This window comes from Hemitrygon akajei, chromosome 11 (assembly GCF_048418815.1).
Source record: "Hemitrygon akajei chromosome 11, sHemAka1.3, whole genome shotgun sequence".
Lineage (NCBI taxonomy): Eukaryota > Metazoa > Chordata > Chondrichthyes > Myliobatiformes > Dasyatidae > Hemitrygon > Hemitrygon akajei.
Window position 1 is genome coordinate 2,298,468 of NC_133134.1, and position 21,451 is coordinate 2,319,918.

The 21,451-nt window shown below is 40.2% G+C and overlaps 1 protein-coding gene across 1 annotated transcript in view; it reads left to right on the forward strand.

The window, feature by feature from the left end:
- Window positions 1–21,451, forward strand: part of LOC140735221 (dynein axonemal assembly factor 8) — a 159,635-nt gene that overhangs the window by 132,320 nt on the left and 5,864 nt on the right. The window contains exon 28 of the mRNA XM_073060021.1: window positions 6,890–7,010. Within this exon, the coding sequence (XP_072916122.1) occupies window positions 6,890–7,010 (121 nt within the window). The remainder of the gene's footprint in view (window positions 1–6,889; window positions 7,011–21,451) is intronic.

Sequence of the window (21,451 nt, forward strand, 5' to 3'; positions counted from 1 at the left end):
ATAGTCAACAGAATGAGCTGCAATGTAAAAGGCGGACAAAATCGAAAAGGATGAAAACAGGATGGAAGCTGTTATATTTGACTGTGCAGATTATATGGAATAAGGTAGATGAACTTGTAACATAGTTACAGATTGGTACATATGATGTTGTCAGCTTCACTGAATAATGGCTGAAAGTGATTATAGCTTAATGTCCAAGGATGCACATTGTATTGAAAGGACAGGCAGGAAGGCAGAGGGTGTGCCGTTGCTCTGTTGGTAAAAAATTAAATGAAATCATTAGAAAGAGGTGACATAGGGTTGGAAGGTGTTGAATCATTGCAGATAGAGCTAAGGAACTGCAGGTAGATTGGGAAAGTCAGGTTGGTGCTGAATTCTAGTATGCCTACAAAATGGCTTTTTAGACCAGCTCATGGTTGAACCCCTTAGGGGATCAGCTATTCTGGATTGGGTGCTGTGCAAAGAACCGGAATTAATTAGCGAGCTTAAGGTATAAGAACCCTGAGGGAAAAGTGATCATAACGTGATCGAATTCACCCTGAAATTTGAGAAGGAGAAGGTAAAGTCAGTTAAGACCATAAGATATAGGAGCAGAATTAGGCCATTCAGCCTATCGAGTCTGCTCTGCCATTTCATCCTGCTGATCTCGGATCCCACGCAACCCCATACATCTGCCTTCTCACCATATCCTTTGATGCCCTGACCTATCAGGAAACTATCAACTTCTGCCTTAAATATACCCACAGACTTGGCCTCCACCACAGGTTCCACAGATTCACCACTCTCTGGCTAAAAAAAGTTCCTCCTTACCTCTGTTCTGAAAGGTCGCCCCTCAAATTTGAGGCTGTGCCCTCTAGTTCTGGATGCCCCCAGCACAGAAAACATCACATCCACCCTATCTAATCCTTTCAGCGTTCAGTAGGTTTCAGTGAGATCCCTCCGCATTCTTCTAAATTCCAATGAGTACAGGCCCAAAGCTGAATGTTAACCCCATTCATTCCCAGAATCATCCTTGTGAACCTCTTCTGGACTCTCTCCAATGACAACACATCCTTTTTGAGATATGGGGCCCAAAACTGTTGACAATACTTCAAGTGCAGCTTGACTAGTGTCTTATAAAGCCTCAGCATTATCTCCTTTCTTTTATATTCTATTCCCCTTGAAATAAATGCCAACATTGCATTTGCCTCCTTTACCACAGATTCAACCTGTAAACTAACCTACTGGGAGTCTTGCATGAGTCCCTCTGCACTTCTGATGTTTGAACCTTCTCCCCATTCAGATAATAGTCCGCACTATTGTTCCTTTTACCAAAATATATGATCATACATTTCCCAACACTGTATTCCATCTGCCCTTTTTGCCATTCTTCGAATTTGTCTGTCCTGCTGAAATCGCATTGCTTCCTCAGCATTACCTACCCCTCCACCGATCTTGGTACCATCCAGAAACTTTGCAACGAAGCCATCAATTGCATTATCCAAATCATTGACAAACAATGTGAAAAGTAGCAGTCCCAATACTGACCCCTGAGGAACACAACTAGGCACTGACAGACAACCAGAAGAGGCCACCTTTATTCCCATTCACTGCCTCCTGCCTGTCAGCCATTCCTCTATCCAGGCCAGTATCTTTCCTGTAACCCCATAGGATTTTATCTTGTTAAGCAGCCTCATATGCGGCACCTTATCAAATGCCTTCTCGAAATCCAAGTAAATGACATCCACTGCCTTTCATTTGTCTACTGTGCTTGATACTTCCTCAAAGAGCTCTTAACAGATTTGTCAGGTAAGATTTCCCTTTACAGAAGCCATACAGATTTTGACTTATTTTATCACTAAGCACTCTGAAACCTCATCCATAATAATAGACTCCAGCACTTTCCCAACCACTGAGGTTAGACTAACTGGTCTATAAGTTCCTTTCTTTTGTCTTCCTCCCTTCCTAAAGAGTGGAATGATATTTACAATTTTGCAGTACTCCGGGACCATGCCAAAATCAAGTTATTCTTGAAAGATCATGACCAATGCCTCTGTTATTTCTTCAGCAACCTCTCTCAGGACTCTGGGATGTAGTCCATCTGGTCCTGGTGACTTATCCACCTGTATGATAACCGATGACTATGTACATTTAAATACAGCACCTTCAATTCTGTATTCTTCATCCTTTTTGAATTTTGTCTCTGGGTACAATTTAACTATATGCTCTGTCTGCATTTGTATATAATCATTGGCTTGTCCTTACTTACGTTCATGTTTCATCCATCATCGACTTATAAACCTGCTGGCTCATCCTCAGCTCTATCAGACTAGTTTCCATCCTCCTGCCATATTAGTTTAAACCACTCCCAACAGTTCTAGTAAACCTGCCTGCAAAAATATTGGCCCCCTCATATATTCAAGTGCAACCTGTCCCTTTTGTACAGGTTACACCTGCCCCAGAGAGGTCACAATTATCCAGAAATCTGAATCCCTGTCCCCTGCTCCAATTCTTCATGAACTTATCTGCCACCTGATTCTATTCGTATCCGCACTGCCGCGTGGCACAGGCTGCAATTTCAAGATTACTACCCTTGAGGTCCTGCTTCTCAGCTTCCTTCCTAACTCCCTATATTCTTTTTTCAGGATCTCCTCCCTTTTTCTTCATACGTCTTTGGTACCAATATGTACTACAGCTTCTGGCCTCCCCTTTCAGGAGATTGTGGATGCGTTCAGAAACATCACCGACCCCGGCACCTGGGAGGCAAACTACCATCCGTATTTCCTTTTTGCATCCAGAGGGTCACCTATCAGTCCCTCTAAATATAGAGTCACCTATTACTGCTTCCATCCTCTTCATTTCCCTACCCTTCTGAGCCACAGAACGGCCGCAGAGGTGCTCTCCACTCTCCTTTCCCTCTCCTGATAGTAACTCATTTATCTGTCTCCTGCTGCTTTGGGGTGACTACCTGCCTGTAGCTCCTGTCTATCACTGCTTCACTTTCTTCATCAAGCCGAAGGTCATCGAGCTGCAGCTCAATGTACCTGGTACAGATGTGGCCATCAGAGAGGCTAGAAATCTCCTGGAAATACCACATCTAACACACACCACAGAACACTGGCTATGTAGACATACCCACTATTCTCTCAAGAACTAATTCAGAAAAAAAGAAATAATAAAAAAGGAATGAATTTACCTACTTACCTTGCCTCCTCCTGTTCTTGCCGAAGCCCTGTTGAGCCAAAGCCTTACTATTCTGATTCAGACTACTCTGACAATGACATCTCCCGTGATGACCACTCTGATAGGCGATATTCCTCTTTTATAGAGACTGTTTTTAAAGCTCTTTGCCCGACCTGCACGGGAATGCTTCTGTTGTGTATGTGCAGTACTCCAATCAACAGCGATGTATCAGTATTACACTGGATTAAAGGAAATTGCAGAGGCATGAAAGAGGAGTTGGCCAGAATGGGTTGGAAAAGAACACTGGCAGGGATGACAGCAGAACAGAAATGGCTGGAATTTCTGGAAGCAATTCAGAAGGCACAGGATATATACATCTCAAAGAGGAATAATTATTCCAAAGGCAAGATGACATAACTATGGCTAACAAGAGAAGTCAAAACCAACAGAAAAACCAAAGAGAAGAGCAAAAATTAGTGGGAAGTTAAAGGATTGGGAAGCAATTGAAAGCAACTAAAAAGTCATTAAGAAGGTACCTTATTTTACCTTCTTAATATGACAGTAAGTTAGCCAAAATATTAAAGAGGATACCAAAAGCTTCTTCAGATAAATAAAGTGAGAGAGGCAGAAAGAAGGAAATTATAGGCCAGTTTTCTGACCTCACTGGTTGGGAAGATGTTGGAGTCGATTGTTAAGGATGTGTTTTCGGGGTACTTGGAGGCACATGATAAAACAAGCAAGGGAAAATCTTGCCTGACAAATCTGTTGGAATTCTTTGAGAAATAACAAGCAGGATAGACAAAGGAGAATCAGCTGAAGTTGTGTATTTGGATCTTCAAAAGGTGCCACACATGAGGCTGCTTTGCAAGCTACAAGCCCATGCTATTACAGGAAAGATTCTAGCAGGGATAAAGCAGCAGCTGATTGGCAGGAGGCAATGAGTGGGAATAAAGGGAGCCTTTTCTAGTTGGCTGCCAGTAACTAGTGGTGTTCCACAGGGGTCTGTGTTGGGATTGAAGCTCAGGAGAATGGGCAAAGAAGTGGCAGATGGAATGCAGTGTCAGGAAGCATGTGGCCATGCACTTCGGTAGAAGAAATGAAAGGGTCGACTATTTTCTAAATGGAGAGAAAATACAAAAAAACTGAGGTAAAAAGGGACTTTGGAGTCCCTGTGCAGGATTCCCTAAAGGTTGCTTTGCAGGTTGAGTTTGTAGTGAGGAAAGCAAATGCAGTGTAAGCATTCACTTCAAGTGCACTAGAATATAAAAGCAAGGATATAATGTTGAGGCTTTATAAAGTACTTGTGAGAATGTGCTGAAATTGGAGAGGGTTCAAAGCAGAAAATTATTCCAGTATTGAATGGCTTGACATATGAAGAGCGTTTGATGGCTCTGGGCCTGTATTCACTAGAATTCAGAAGATTGAGTGGTGATCTCATTGAAACCTACTGGATGTTGAAAGGCCTCAATATAGTGGATGTGGAGAGTATGTTTCTTATGGTGGGAGAGTTTCGGACCAGAAGACACAGCCTCAGAATAGAGGGCCATCTTTTTAGAATGGAGATGAGGATGAGTTTATTTAGCCAGAGAGTGGTGAATCTGTGGAATTCTTTGCCACAGACAGCTGTGGAGACCAAATCTTTACATATATTTAAGGCAGAGGTTGATAGATTCTCAATTGGTCAGGGCATGAAGGGATACAGGGAGAAGGCAGGAGATTGGGGCTGAGAGGGAAAATGGATCCGCCAAGATGGAATGGTGAAGCAGATTCTGCTCCTGTATCTTATGGTCTTTTGGTTTGTGTTAACAAGTAACACATCTAGGGATGTGCTGGGGGCAGCCCGCAAGTGTTGCCATATAGTACGTCCACAATGTTCAGCAGAACAACACAGAACACAACAAAACCTAGCAACAACAAATCAAGCCCCATTCCCTCCTCCCCACCCTCTCACATGGACAGTCCTCCAGGCCTCCTGTCATAAACACAAACACAGATAAGGTGAATTCTGTCTCTCAGAGTTCAGTCTATCTCAAAGGGCAGAAGAAATGAGAGTCTTTGAATATTTTGAATGCAGAGGAGGATAGACTGTTGATAAGTGAGGGGGTGAAAGGTTACAGTGGGTAGGAGAGAATATGGAGCTGAGATAACAATCTGTGACACTGGGAAGTGAGCATTAACTCCTGCTTCTGATTGTCACCTTTCTCGTGGCAGTGCATTCATCACAACCCCAATGTGTTTTCAGTTAATCAATCTCTCTGGTATACTGGCATTCAACAGCTTTGTTTATTAACAGTCTCCATAAAAAGCTTCCACAAACCAGCCTGAGTCTGTCTCCCCTGCCACTTTTCTCTGCTCGTGACAGTTGACTGAGGCACAGAGAAACTTGAGGTGTCAGTGTCCACAATGGGGATTGGTGGCCGTCCTGCTTATTCATAATTGGGGCTTGAATTACACTGGGGACCTCTTTATGACTGCACAGATTCGATGGTCATTTTCCACATAAGTTTTCACTGAATGTAATTGTTGTGTGGCTTGTAACCGTTGTACTATAGTATCAGTAAAACTACGTCTCATCAGTGGGACCACAAGGTCAACCTGTACACACAGGGCAACACAAATGTAGTGAAACATCCCACACAGGGTAATCTCACATCGAACGTCTGATGGAATAGTAGAGAAAATGTCAGAAATCTTGGTCAAAGTTGGAAGTTTTCAGAAATGGCATAGAGTCCTAGAGTATTGACAGGCCCTTCAGTCCATTAATTCATGCCAAACTATTAATCTGCCTAATCCCATCAACCTGCACCCAGACCATAGCCCTCCATACCTCTTCTATCCATGTACCTATCCAAACTTCTCTCAAATATTGAAGTCAAAATCACATCCACCACTTGCGTTGGCAGCTCATCCCTCTGAGTAAAGACATTCCCCCTCAGTTTCCCATTAAACATTTCACCTTTCACCCTTAACCTATGACCTTTAGTTCTCGACACACCCAACCTCAGTGGAAACGCTTGCTTGCATTTACCCTATTTATACTCATAATTTTGTATATCTGGATCATCTCTCCCCTTGTTCTCCTATGCTCTAGGAAAAAAGTCCTAACTTGCTCAGCCTTTCCCTATAACCCAGGTCCTCAAGTCCCAGCAACAACTTTAAAAGTTTTCAGCACTCTTTCAATCTTATTGATATCTTTCCTGTAGATAGGTGACCAGAACTGGACACAATACTCCAAATTACGCTTCCAACATCTTATACAACTTCAATATGGAGGAGAATGAGAAGGAGAGGATTTGGTGGGGGAGGGGGGGGGGGGGTGTCCAAAACCTAAGGCCATGACACCTGAAGTCACAGCAGCAATAAAGAAGCCCAGAGGTCTGGAGGTGTGTAGGATGCTGCTGTTACAGCATTGCAGAAAGTTACAAAGAAGAGGCAACACGAGAGAATCTGCAGATGCTGGAAATAAATAAAAACACAAAATCCTGGCAGAACTCAGCAGGCCAGACAGCATCTATGGGAGGAGGTAGTGACGACGTTTCGGGCCAAAACCCTTCATCAGAAACCCTCCTGATGACGGGTTTCGGCCCGAAACGTCGTCACTACCTCCTCCCATAGATGCTGTCTGGCCTGCTGAGTTCTGCCAGCATTTTGTGCTTTTAGTTACAAAGAAGAGGTTTCTTTGGGTGAGAGTGCTGGTCCGTTAACTCTGCCTGATTTTGATTCACAGATTGGCAGTTGTGTAAGAGACTGGTTCATCAGCTTGGAGTTCCCACCGAGACGCAAGTTGGTCAATTCCTTAGCCTTCTGTCACTTGGATTCTAGAGCACCCAGCCGGAGCTCACAACAAGGTACCTTTGACAAACTGTCCAGAAGCTGAATGAGCACCAGCTCGAGCCTTCCAGCTGGAGACTGCACACTCATTACTCACTATCTGGACTTCAAGTTATGATGCTGTGTTCACTGCCCTATCCTCCAACCATTCATGTCAGTACCACTGCTGAGAGTACCAACCCAGTCACTACTGCTGCCCACCTCTTTTACTGCAGACCATGCTCTTTTCTCACTGCTGCCATCAGGTAGAAAGTACAGGAGCCTCAGGACTCGCACCACCAGGAACAGTTACTACCCCTCGACCATTAGGCTCTTGAACAAAGAGGATAACTACTGCATTGATTCTTTTTCTGGTGCTCCAACAACCAATGATCTCATTTCAAGAACTCTTTATCTTGTTATTTCATACTCTCATTATTTATTACTATTTATATTTGCATTTGCAGTTTGTTGTCTTCTATGCTCTATTTGATCTTTCATTGATCCTGATTACAGTTACAATTCTATAGATTTGCTGAGTATGCCCACAGGAAAAACAATCCCAAGGTTGTATGTGGTTACATTTATGTATGTATTCTGATAGTAAGTTTTACTTTGAACCTTGAACGCTGAACTCAGTAAAAGTCCCACCCAGCACCTCAGGTTCAGAGTCAACATTGCTTATTGATGCTCTGACCTGCTTCTTGTGATGCCGCCAGTGAGATTGGGCTTGTAGTGCCAGGCTCTTTCCTGGGCCCATGTGTGTACCATGACTGTGTGGGTTTCCTCTCAGTGCTCTGATTTCCTCCCACATCTCAAAGGCATACAGATGTACATCATAAAAAAAAAGTGAGTGGGGCCTGTCACAACTTGTTCGTGGAGCCAGAGATTGCAGAGTGAGTTGGAGACAGTTTCTTGTGGTGGTTTTAAAAAGCACTTGGGGCCTGTTGGGACTTGTCTGCAGAGCAGGAGATCACTTTGGTTAATAGTAATTTAGCAATGGCCAATAAAAAGCAACGAAGTGTAAGCACAGCGTCCATTGTGTGAGTAGGCTGTGCTAAAGTGGTCAGATTTTGGCTCAACAAACTTTGATGAGAACAAACGTGGGCTAGAACTTAATTTAGACAAGTCAGAGGTATAACAAGTATAGGTTGGTAGAATCCGCCCCGTGTGAGATGTGGGACATCAGAGTACTTAACATTGTACCTTGATGACTAAATCTACTGGAAGTGCACCCAACTTCAGCTCCTGTCTAACAAGGTTAAGGAATTAAACCCAGAGCTGGATCCAGGAGGCTGAAAACCACAGTGATGAGTCATAGTCATAGAAAAGTACAGCATAGAAAAACAGGGCATTAAGTCCATGATGAACTTTTAAGCTGCCTACTCCCATCAACCTGCATACCCCTACCATCCATGTACCTATTCAGACTTCTCTTAAACGTTGAAATTGAGCTTGCATACACTACTTGTGCTGGCAGCTTTTTCCACACTGTTATGACCCTCTGACTGAAGAAGTTTTCCTTCATGTTCCCCTTAAACTTTTCACCTTTTAACTTAACCCATGACCTCTCATTGTAGTCTCACCTAACCTCAGTGGAAAAAGTCTGCTTGCACTTACCCTATCTATACTCCTCATCATTTTGTATACCTCTATCAAACCTTTTCTCAATCTTCTACATTTCAAAGAATAAAGTCCTAGCTTATTCAATCTTTCCTTATAAATGAAGTCCTCCAGAACCAACAACATTCTTGGTAAATTTTCTCTGCTCTCTTTCAACCTTATTTACATCTTTCCTGTAGGTAGGTGACCAAAACTGCACACAATACTCCAAATTAGACTTCACCAACACCTTATGCAACTTCAACATAACATTGCAACTGCTGTGCTCAGTACTTTGATTGATAAAGGCCAATGTGCCAAAAGCTTTCTTTAGAACCTGATCCACCTGTGACACCACCTGCAATGAACTTATGGACCTGTGCTCCCAGATCCCTTTGTTCTATAAGACTATAAGTTATAGGAGCAGAAGGAGGCCACTCGGCCCATCAAGTCTGCTCTGCCATTCAATTGTGGGCTGATCCAATTCATCCAGTCATTCCCCACTCCCTTGCCTTCTCCCCATACCCTTTGATGCCCTGGCTTATCAAGAACCTAGCTATCTCTGCCTTAAGTGCACCCAATAACTTAGCCTCCACAGCTGCATGTGGCAACAAATTCCACAGATTTACCACCCTCTGACTAAAGTAATTTCTCTGCATCTTTTTTCTAAATAGATGTCCTTCAATCCTGAAGTCATGCCCTCTTGTCCTAGACTCCCCTACCATGGGAAATAACTTTGCCATATCTAATCTGTTCAGGCCTTTTAACAATCAGAATGTTTTTATGAGATCCTCCCTCATTCTCCTGAACTCAAGGGAATACAGTCCAAGAGCTGCCAGACATTCTACTGCACTCCTCAGTGCCCTACCATTCACTGTGTAAGACATAGCTTGGTTGGCCCTACCAAAGTGCAAAACCTTGCACTTGTCTGCATTAAATTCCATCTGCTATTGTTAACCCATTTTTCCAGCTGGTCCAGATCCCAATGCAAGCCATGATAGCCTTCCTTGCTGTCCACTACATCCCCAATCTTCGTGTCATCCACAAATTTGCTGATCCAGTTAACAATATTATCATCCAGATTGTTGATACAGATGACAAACAGCAAAGGACCCAGCACTTAAAAAGCAAAAATCGCATAGGTCACTAGATTCTAAAAGGACAATGAGTATAAGGGCACGTTATCTAAATGCCCATAGTATTGGAAACAAGGTCAGTGAACTTGTGGCACAGATCAGTACCAAGGCATTTGATTTAGTGGCCATTACAGAAACCTGGTTGCAAAGTGGAGATGACTAGGAATTAAATATCCAAGGGTATCGGGTAATACGGAAAGATAGGCAGGAAGGCAGAGGAAATGGGGTGGTGCTCTTGATTAGGGATGAGATCAGGGCGATTGTGAGAGACGATATAAGATCTATGGAGCAGAATGCTGAGTCCATCTGGGTAGAGATTAAGAATAGTAAAGGGAAAAAAATCACTGGTGGGTGCTGTCTATTGGCCACCGAATAAAAATATTGCAGCGGCAGAGGCGATTAACCAGGAAATAACTGAGGCTTGTAAGAACGGAATGGCAGTTGTCATGGGGGATTTTAACTTCCACATAGATTGGGTGAATCAGGTTGATCAAGGCAGTCTTGAGGAGGACTTCATAGAATGCATCCGTGATGGCTTTCTTGAGCAGCATGTTAGTGAACCTTCAAGGGAAAATGCCACCTTAGATCTAGTCCTGTGCAATGAGACAGGTAAGATTAACGATCTTGTAGTCCTCTTGGAAAGAGTGATCATTGTATAATTGAATTTCGCATTCAGATGGAGGATGAAATAGATCTAAACCCAGTGTATTATGCTTGAACAAGGGAGACTACAACAGGATGAGGGAGGAGTTGACCAATGTGGATTGGGAGCACAGGCTAATTGGTAGGACAGTTGAGGAACAGTGGAATACTTTCAAAGAGGTTTCACAGTGCTCAACAAAAGTATATTCCAGTCAAAAGTAAGGGCAGTAGGTGTGGGAAGAGCCAGCCTTGGATAACTAAGGAAATAAAAGATAGTATCAAATTAAAAGCTCATGTGTACAAAGTCACAGAGTAGTGGGAGACTGGAGGATTGGGAAAACTTTAAAGAGCAACAGAGAACAACTAAACAAGAAATAAGGAAAAGGAAGATAGAGTATGAAAGTAAATTAGCACAAAATATAAAATCAGATAGCAAAAGTTTTTATAAATATATAAAGCGGAAGAGGGTGGCTAAAGTCAATGTAGGTCCCCTGGAAAACAAAAAGGGGAAATTGATAATGGGTGATAAGGAAATGGCTGAGGCATTGAACGACTATTTTGTGTCGGTCTTCACGGTGGAGGACACATCTAATATGCCAAAGAAGGATGTTATGGGCGAAATGGGAGGTGAGGACCTCGATAAAATCACTGTCACTAAAGAGATAGTGATGAGCAAACTAGAGGGCCTGAAGGTAGATAAGTCCCCTGGTCCTGATGGGATGCATCCCAGGGTGCTGAAGGAATTGGCAGAGGTTATAGTAGATGCGTGTTGGTAATCATTTATCAAAACTCTCTAGACTCTGGGCAGGTCCCGGTGAATTGGAAGACAGCGAATGTCACGCCACTTTTTTTAAAAGCATGTAGGCAAAAGACGGGCAACTATAGACCAGTTAGCTTAACATCTGTAGTCAGGAAAATGCTTGAAGCTGTCACTAAGGAAGAAATAGCAAAACATTTAGAAAGGAGTGGTTCCATTAGACGGACGCAGCATGGATTCAGAAAAGGCAGGTCCTGTTTGACAAACTTACTGGAGTCCTTTGAGGACATAATGAGTGCAGTGGATAGAGGGGAACAGGTGGATGTTGTATACTTAGATTTTTAGAAAGCGTTCGATAAGGTTCCGCACAAGAAACTTATAAATAAGATATGGATGCATGGAGTTGGAGGAAATGTATTGGCATGGATAGTGGATTGGTTAACGGATAGAAGGCAGAGAGTTGGTATAAATGGGTGTTTCTCCAGTTGGCAGTCAGTGGTGAGTGGGGTGTCACAGGGGTCGGTGCTGGGCCCGCAGCTGTTTACCATTTACATTGATGATTTGGAAGAGGGGACTGAGTGTAGCGTAGCAAAATTTGATGATGACGCTAAACTGAGTGGAAAAGCAAATTGTACAGAGGATGTGGAGAGTCTGCAGAGGGATATAGATAGGTAAAGTGAGTGGGCCAAGGTCTGGCAGATGGAATACAATGTTGGTAAAAGCGAGATCATCCACTTTGGAAGGAATGATAGAAGAGCAGATTATTATTTAAATGGTAAAAGATCGCAGCATGCTGTTGTGCAGAGGGACTTGGGAATGCTTGTTCATGAATCGCAAAAAGTTGGCTTGCAGATACAAAAGGTTATTAAGAAGGCATGGGGGATTTCAATATGCAGATAGATTGGGGAAATCAGGTTGGTGATGATTCCTAAGAGAGGGAATTTGTACAAGACTTCTTTTGAGAGCAGCTTATGGTGGAGCCCAATAAGGGAAAGTCAGTTCTGGATTGGGTGTTGTGTAGTGAACCAGATTTGATTAGAGAGCTTAAGGTATCTTAGAGATAGCGATCATAACATGATAGAATTCACCCTGCAGTTTGAAAGACAGAAGATGAAGTCAGATGTATCAGTATTACAGTGGAGTAAAGGGAATTACAGAGGCATGAGAGAGGAGCTCATTAAAGTTGATTAGAAGGGGACACTAGCAGGGATGGTGGCAGAACAGTAATGGCTGGAGTTTCTGGGGTCAATTCAGAGGCCGGATAGGTATATCTCAAAGATGAAGAATTATTCTAAAGGGAGGATGAGGCAACCATGGCTGACAAGGGAAGACAAAGACAGCATAAAAGCAAAACAGTGGGCAGATATTAGAGCAAAAATTAGTGGGAAGTATGAGGATTGGGAAGCTTTTAAAAACCATCAGAAGGCAACTAAAAAGCCATAAGGAGAAAAAAAATGAATGTGAAGGTAAGCTAGCCTTATAAAATAATATAAAAGGATACCAAAAGTTTTTAAGAAAAAGTTTTAAAAGCCTGGCCTGCTGCATTCCACCAGCATTTTGTGTGTGTTACCAAAAGTTTTTTCAGATACGAGGTTAGCAGGAAGAAGATCCGCCATTTTGCAGCGCATGGAGTAAGACGCGTTTTATAGCGGCTCTACTTTTCTTTATATTTTACATCCCACTGACAGATTCCTTTTAAGTTTGATGATTTATTACTTCTGCTGAAGGATTTACAATTTAATTACAATGGACGGAAGTCGATCTGGTATTGAATTGAGAAGCGGCAAGACTTTTCCTGAAATGGAGCAAACTGAACAAATAAAGAAATCGGAGGAACCTGTTACTTAAGCAGGAATATTTTCTTCAATACAAGATATGAAGTTTGAATTTGGATCGCTCAATACTAAGATTGATAAGTTGACGGATACCAACGGGAAGCTTGAAAAATCTATCTTTAATGTCCAAGAATCTCTGAAGAATTTAGACTTTCAATTTCAGATGCTTAAGCAGACTACAAATCGAATTGAGAACGAACATGAACAATTTAGGCAAACTATTAAAGAACAAGGAGTGAAGATGTCTTCGATGGAAAAGAAAATTAAGTTCTTTAACTTAAAGAACTTAAAATTAACTATCTTTTAGATAGTTCCTCGGTGGTGATCTGTTAAAGTTCTTCTCAGATATGCTGTACTCACTAAGCTACCCCCTTTACTTGATAGAGCCCATAGAGTTCCAAGATTTCGGCGTTCATCTCAATTGCATCCTCGGCCAATCGTACTTTGTTTGCATTATTATACAACCAAAGAAGCCATACTTTGAGAGGCCAGAAGAAAGTGAAAGATGATCTTCAAGTCAACAGAGATTCGTATAGTCAAAGATTTTCCTCCTGAGATTTTTGTTGAAAGAAGGAAATAACGGGAAGTCATGAGCGAGATGTATAAGCTAAATTTACATCCATCTCTTAAAGTATCCAGCACGGCTGATAATCTTTCCTGCAGAGTCTCAGTCACAGAGAATCTACTCCCCCCAGGAAGGATGGGAGTACATTAAAAATCTTAAAGTTAAGCCGATTACTGAATAGGTAATTCTAATGTATGAGATGTTTATAGATGCCCTGAGTAAAGTCTATTCTATGCTTTTTGAATCTCTGGTATGGGATTTGGCTGATTAATTTTTTTTACTCATTAATAATTAGTATATACTTATAATTGTTTTGTAGGGAATTCTTACAGTATTGTACTATAGAGGTCCATATAGGACTTGTCATGAACTATTCTTTTTATTTTTTTGTTTGTTTCAACATTAATATAGTTTTAGGTTGGTTATATATATATTCATTTATTTTTTTGTATGACTTGTAAGTTTCTTTTTGAAAGAAAGAACTTCAGTTGTAATATTTGCTTGGATTTACTTTCCTTTGAATATGTGATTAATATACTTTAGATGAATTTAAGATGGCAGTCACCAGTTATGTTTTTATTACTGTTAGACATAACATTGCTGTATTTGAAATTTGTTTGTCCCTTTTATTATGGCTAAATTGGATGGGATTAATATTTTAATTTTAATATACGTAGCTGCAAAATGGAGGATAGGGTCAAGGGTCTCAAGTTTAGCATGCAACCAGCCTATTGGTTGCTGCTTTTCCGGCTTTGTGGGGAGGGGTGCTATTAGAATAGGTTTTCTTTCTCGATTGGGTGGTTCTTTTGATGGACATTTGTTTTGCAAATATGTCATTCCTTCTAGTCATATCTGTACCTTTTGGATTAATCTGCGCTTGCGCAATAGTTTTCTTTATAAAATATTAAATTAAATTTTAAACATGGATGTTAATAAAATTAATATAATCTCTTGGAATCTGAACAGTGTGAATAATTCTATTAAGTGTAAAAAGATTTTTAAGAAATTAAAAAATTAAAAACACTTAATCCAGATGTTATTTTTGCGCAAGAAAATAATATATGGAGACAGGAGGAGGACGGGTTTTTCAAATTTTGGAAAGGACCTTTATTTCATTCTTTATCGACTAATAAAGTTAGAGGGGTATCTATTTTTCTTAACTCTAAAATCCCTTTTGTACATTTTAATACTATTACTGATTCGATTGGAAGATATTTAATTGTTACTGGTTTATTATGCGATCAAAAGGTAGCTTTGGTGTGTGTATACGCACCTAATGTAGACAGTCCTGAATTTTTTAAGAAGCTTTTTTCTGAGCTACCAAATTTGAATGAGTATAAGTTGATCATGGGCGGTGACTTTGATTGTTGTCTGAACCCGGTGATTGACAGGCCATCAACCAATCCGTCGCTTCCTAATAAAGCAGCGGCTTGTATTAATTCTTTTCTACTAGAATATGGCCTGGTCGATATCTGGAGATATAAACACCCTAACGACAAAGATTTTTCTTTTTTTTCCACACGTTCATCATAAATACTGTAGAATTGATTACTTTTTTCTAGACACACGTTTGTTACACTCCGTTGTTGAGTGTGCATATGACATCATTGCGTTGTCGGATCACGCGCCGTTGAAATTAACTTTGAAGCTTTCTGATAGCTTTTTGAAAATGTCACAGTGGAGATTGAATCCTGTATTGTTACAGGATCCAGATTTTGTTAGTTTTATTAAAGAGCAAATTTCTATATTCTTTGAATTTAATACAACTGAAGGGATGTCAAACTTGGTTATATGGGACATGATGAAATCTTTTCATGGGGACAGATAGTTTCATACTCAGCAGCTTTAAGAAAGAAAACTAAAGCAGAACTGTCAGTGCTTACTAATAAAATTAGAGAGATAGATAAAGTGTATTCAGTAAAACCTACTGAAGACCTGTATAAAGAAAGGGTCGAACTTCAATGACAATATGATTTGCTTCTGACCTTTCCCATTGAACAGCAAATTTTTAAATCTAAAAGTCTATTTTATATACATGGAGATAAGTCAGGTAAACTTTTGGCTGCTCGGTTAAAGGCTGGTATGGTTAGAAGACAAATTTTAAAAATACATAGACCAGATAGAACTGAAACTTCAGATCCTTATGAAATTAATAAGATATTTATGGATTTTTACTCTAAGCTTTATAATCTGAATTCTCTGACAATACTATTATTATGAATAGATTTTTGCAAAAATTAAATATACCCAAAATTTTGACTCAAGATGTTGATATATTAGATGCACCTATTAAACAAGAGGAGATAGCTAAAGCTATATCCTCTATGCAATTAGGGAAAGCTCCGGGACCAGATGGTTATACGGTGGAATTTTACAACTTTCCATGAAATGCTTATACCACATCTTCATCAAACTTTTACTGATTCTATATCCTTTGGGAATCTTCCAAAAACTTTTTATGAGGCATTAATTTCATTGATTCCTAAAAAAGGAAAAGATTTATCGGAATGTGCATCCTATAGACCTATCTCTTTACCGAATGTAGATTTTAAAATTCTCTCTAAGATTCTAGCCAATAGACTTCAGAATATTTTGCCTACTGTTATCTCAAATGATCAAACTGGATTTATTAAAAATAGGTACTCACATTTTAATATTCAAAGACTGTTAAATATTATTTATTCCCCCTCAGTTAAAGAATCTGAATGTATGGTGTCGCTGGATGCAGAGAAAGTTTTTGATAGGGTGGAGTGGCCTTATCTGTTTCAGGTTTTGAAGAGGTTTAATTTCAGTCCGGGATTTATTTCCTGGATTAAACTGATTTATCAAGCTCCACCCAGTGGCTGCGATTATAACTAATAATCAAAAGTCTCCTTATTTTAGATTATATAGAGGAATCCATTAGGGCTGTCCTCTCAGTCCTTTATCATTTAATTTGGTTTTAGAACCACTTGCTATCACTCTTAGGGATTCTAATTCTGTGCAGGGTATTAAGAGAGGGGATAAATTACATAAGGTTTCATTATATGCGGATGATTTATTAGTTTAAATTTCAGACTCTAGGAAATCTATTCCTTTTATGTTATCTATATTTATGGAATTTAGTATTTTCTCTGGATATAAACTCAACTTACATAAAAGTGAACTATTTCCTATTAATAATTATTCTGATTATTATGGTCAAATACCTTTTATTATTGCTAAGAACTATTTTACTTACCTTGGTATTAAAATTATTAAAAATTTTAAAGACTAATTGAATATACTCAACAAGCGCTTTCTAAATGGTCGCTTATGTCAATGTCATTAATTGGTCGAATAAATGCTATAAAAATGTTTATTTTACCAAAATTTTTATATACATTTCAAGCAGTTCCATCTCTTGTTCCAAAAATATTTTTCGATAAAATAGATTCCATGATCTTGTCTTACATTTGGAATAATAAAAGCTCCAGAGTGAATAAATTTTTATTGCAAAAATCAAAAAAAGATGGAGGACTGGTGCTACCAAACTTTAGATTTTATTATTGGGCAATTAATTTTCGTTATATCACCTTTTGGATTCATGCTATAGATAACCAGGATTGCCCATCATGGTTACATTTGGAGGAGAATTCGGTAAGGGGGTTTTCTTTAGCTTCTTTACTAGGAGCTCCCCTTCCTTTTTCGTTCTCCAAGATGGGTAGACAAGGTCTTAGTCCTAATGTTAAACATACTTTAAAAATTTGCTTTCAGTTTCGTAGATTTTTTGAATTAAATAACTTTGTACTCTCTAGTAATATCTATTCTAACTTTTTCTTTAACCATCAACTCTGGATAAGGCTTTTTTAATATGGAAAACTAAGGGAATAAAAACTTTTTTAGATTTGTTTTCAGAGGATTGTTTAATGTCTTTTTCGCAGTTAATGGATAAATATGATATATCTAGTGCACATTTTTTTAGATATTTACAAGTTAGGAATTTTTAATGTGATTTTTTTTTACCGAACTATCCATTGGCATATTCACCAAATTTGGTTTATGCTATTTTTCAGTTTAAACCATTTCAAAAACTATTAACAGCTATTATATATAAACAGTTAATGAATGCACATATGACGCTTAATGATAAGGTTAAACGTACTTGGGAAATAGAACTTCAACATTCACCTTCAGATAATCAATGGAGTAAAATTTATTATCTAGTTAATAATTCATCTATCTGTGCACGTCACTCCCTAATTCATAGAACATAGAACATAGAATAGTACAGCACATTACAGGCCCTTTGGCCCACAATGTTGTGCTGACCCTCAATCCCTGCCTCACATATAACCCCCCACCTTAAATTCCTCCATATACCTGTCTAATAGTCTCTTAAACTTAACTAGTGTGTCCACCTCCACCACTGACTCAGGCAGTGCATTCCACACACCAACCACTCTCTGAGTGAAAAACCTTCATCTAATATCCCCCTTGAACTTCCCTCCCCTTACCCTAAAGCCATGTCCTCTTGTACTGAGCAGTGGCGCTCTGGGGAAGAGGCGCTGGCTGTTCACTCTCTATTCCTCTTAATATCTTGTACACCTCTATTATGTCTCCTCTCATCCTCCTTCTCTCCAAAGAGTAAAGCCCTAGCTCCCTTAATCTCTGATCATAATCCATACTCTCTAAACCAGGCAGCATCCTGTTAAATCTCCTCTGTACCCTTTCCAATGCTTCCACATCCTTCCTATAGTGAGGCGACCAGAACTGGACACAGTACTCCAAGTGTGGCCTAACTAGAGTTTTATAGAGCTGCATCATTACATCGCGTCTCTTAAACTCTATCCCTCGACTTATGAAAGCTAACACCCCATAAGCTTTCTTAAATACCCTATCTACCTGTGAGGCAACTTTCAGGGATCTGTGGACATGTACCCCCAGATCCCTCTGTTCCTCCACACTACCAAGTATCCTGTCATTTGCTTTGTACTCTGCCTTGGAGTTTGTCCTTCCAAAGTCCACCACCTCACACTTCTCTGGATTGAACTCCATCTGCCACTGCTCAGCCCACTTCTGCATCCTATCAATGTCTCTCTGCAATCTTAAGCAATCCTCTACACTATCTACACCACTACCAACCTTTGTGTCGTCTGCAAACTTGCCAACCTACCCTTCTACCCCCACATCCAGGTCATTAATAAAAATCACAAAAAGTAGAGGTCCCAGAACAGATCCTTGTGGGACACCACTAGTCACAACCCTCCAATCTGAATGTACTCCCTCCACCACAACCCTCTGCCTTCTGCAGGCAAGCCAATTCTGAATCCACCTGGCCAAACTTCCCTGGATCCCATGCCTTCTGACTTTCTGAATAAGCCTACCGTGTGGAACCTTGTCAAATGCCTTACTAAAATCCATGTAGATCACATCCACTGCACTACCCTCATCTATATGCTTGGTCACCTCCTCAAAGAACTCAATCAGGCTTCAATTTAAGATAGTACACAGGGCCCATTTGTCAAAAGATAAATTAGCACATATTTTTTCTAATATAAGCCCTACCTGTGACAGATGCAATGCTGACGTGGCTACTCTAACTTATATGTTTTGGTCCTGTGTAAAGTTAAATAATTTTTGGAGGGATGTGTTTAGAATATTATCAAAAGTTATAGGTGTGGACTTACAACCCAATTCACTTACGGCAATCTTTGGGATTATTCCAGAGGAAACAGGTAGAGTTTCTGCTTCCACTCAACATGTGAGAGCCTTTTCAACTTTACTGGCTAGGAGAGCTATCTTGTTATACTGGAAAGATTCTAATCCACCTACTGTTTTTAACTGACTTTCCTCCATTATGTCCTGTTTAAGCTTGGAGAAAATTAGAAGCTGGACGTTTGACACATCTTTTAACTTTGAGCAAGTTTGGCAATCCTTTATTCAATATTTTTATATGATTTAATCTTTTTCTCTCTCTTTTTTAAAGGAAATTGTTTTTTCTTTCTTTTTTTTTGTTCCCCCTTATTAGCGAAGGTTTCGGAGATGACTAGAAGGATGTTTTCTTTTTTTCTAATTTTATCCTCAAATGGACTGCCCAATCTTTCTTTCTTTTTGCTTTAGGTTAGTTTAGCGGGGTTTTTTTTCTCCTTATTAATAAAATTTCCAATCTTTTTCTTTCTCTTTACGATTTGCCAAGAGGAGTTGTGGTTTCTTGTTTATAGAACCATAGAACACTACAGCACAGTACAGGCCCTTCAGCCCTCTATGTTGTGCCGACCCATATAATCCTTTAAAAAAAAGTACTAAACCCACACTACCCCATAACCCTCCATTTTTCTTTCATCCATGTGCCTGTCCAAGAGGCTCTTAAATACCCCTAATGTTTTAGCCTCCACCACCATCCCTGGCAAGTCATTCCAGGCACTCACAACCCTCTGTGTAAAAAAACTTACCCCTGATGTCTCCCCTAAACTTCCCTCCCTTAATTTTGTACATATGCCCTCAGGTGTTTGCTATTGGTGCCCTGGGAAACAGGTACTGACTATCCACCCTATCTATGCCTCTCATAATCTTGTAGACCTCTATAAGTCCCCTCTCATTCTTCTATGCTCCAAAGAGAAAAGCCCCAGCTCTGCTAACCTTGCTTCATATGATTTGTTCTCCAAACCAGGCAACATCCTGGTAAATCTCCTCTGCACGCTCTCCATAGCTTCCACATCCTTCCTATAATGAGGTGACCAGAATTGAACACAATACTCTTAAGTGCAGTCTCACCAGAGATTTGTAGAGTTGCAACATGACCTCTCTACTCTTGAACTCAATCCCCCTGTTAATGAAGCCTAGCATCCCATAGGCCTTCTTAACTACCCTATCAACCTGTGCAGTGACCTTGAGGGATGTATGGATTTGAACCCCAAGGTCCCTTTGTTCATCCACACTCCTAAGTAACTGACCATTAATCCTGTACTCAGTCTTCTGGTTTGTCCTTCCAAAATGCATCACCTCACACTTGTCCGGATTGAGGCATATACAATAGCTTAGTATTATATTCAATTGATATTGACAGTATATATTCTTTTGTTGTTTCTACATTTTTTGTATTATGTATTTGCTAAAACTTCTCCTCTGATTTGTATCTTTTGTTGGAAAATTAATAAAAAAAGATTGAAAATGAAAAATGAAGGTTAGCAGGAAGAAGCTTAAGAATGAAATTAGAGCTAGAAGAGGCCATGAGAAGGCCTTGGTGAGCAGAAGTAAGGAAAACCCTAAGGCATTCTACAAGTATGCGAAGAGCAAGAGGATAAGACATGAGAGAATAGGACCAATCAAGCGTGACAGTGAAAAAGTGTGTATGGAACCAGAGGAGATAGTAGAGATACTTAGAAACATAGAAATCCCACAGACAATACAGGCCCTTCAGCCCACAATGCTGTGCCGAACGTGTACTTACTTTAGAAATTACCTAGAATTACCCATAGCCCTCTATTCTTCTAAGCTCCATGTACCTATCCAGGAGTCTCTTAAAAGACCCTATTGTACCCACCTCCTCCACCGTCGCTGGCAGTCCATTCCACTCACTCACCACTCTCTGCGTAAAAAAATTTACACCTGACATCTCCTCTGTACCTACTTCCAAGCACCTTAAACCAGTGCCCTCTCATGTTAGCCATTTCAGCCCTGGGGAAAAAAACCTCTGTACTCCAAGTGGGGTCTAACCAGGGTCCTATATAGCTGTAACATTACCTCTCAGCTCTTAAACTCAATCCCATGGTTGATGAAGGCCAATGCACTGTATGCCTTCTTAATCACAGAGTCAACCTGTGCAACAGCTTTGAGTGTCCTCTGCATTGGCCTTCATCAACCGTGGCCTGGGGTACTGCACTTAGTTCTGGTCACCTCACTGCAGGAAGGATGTGGAAACTATAGAAATGTACAGAGGAGATTTACAAGGATGTTGCCTGGATTGGGGAGCATGCCTTAT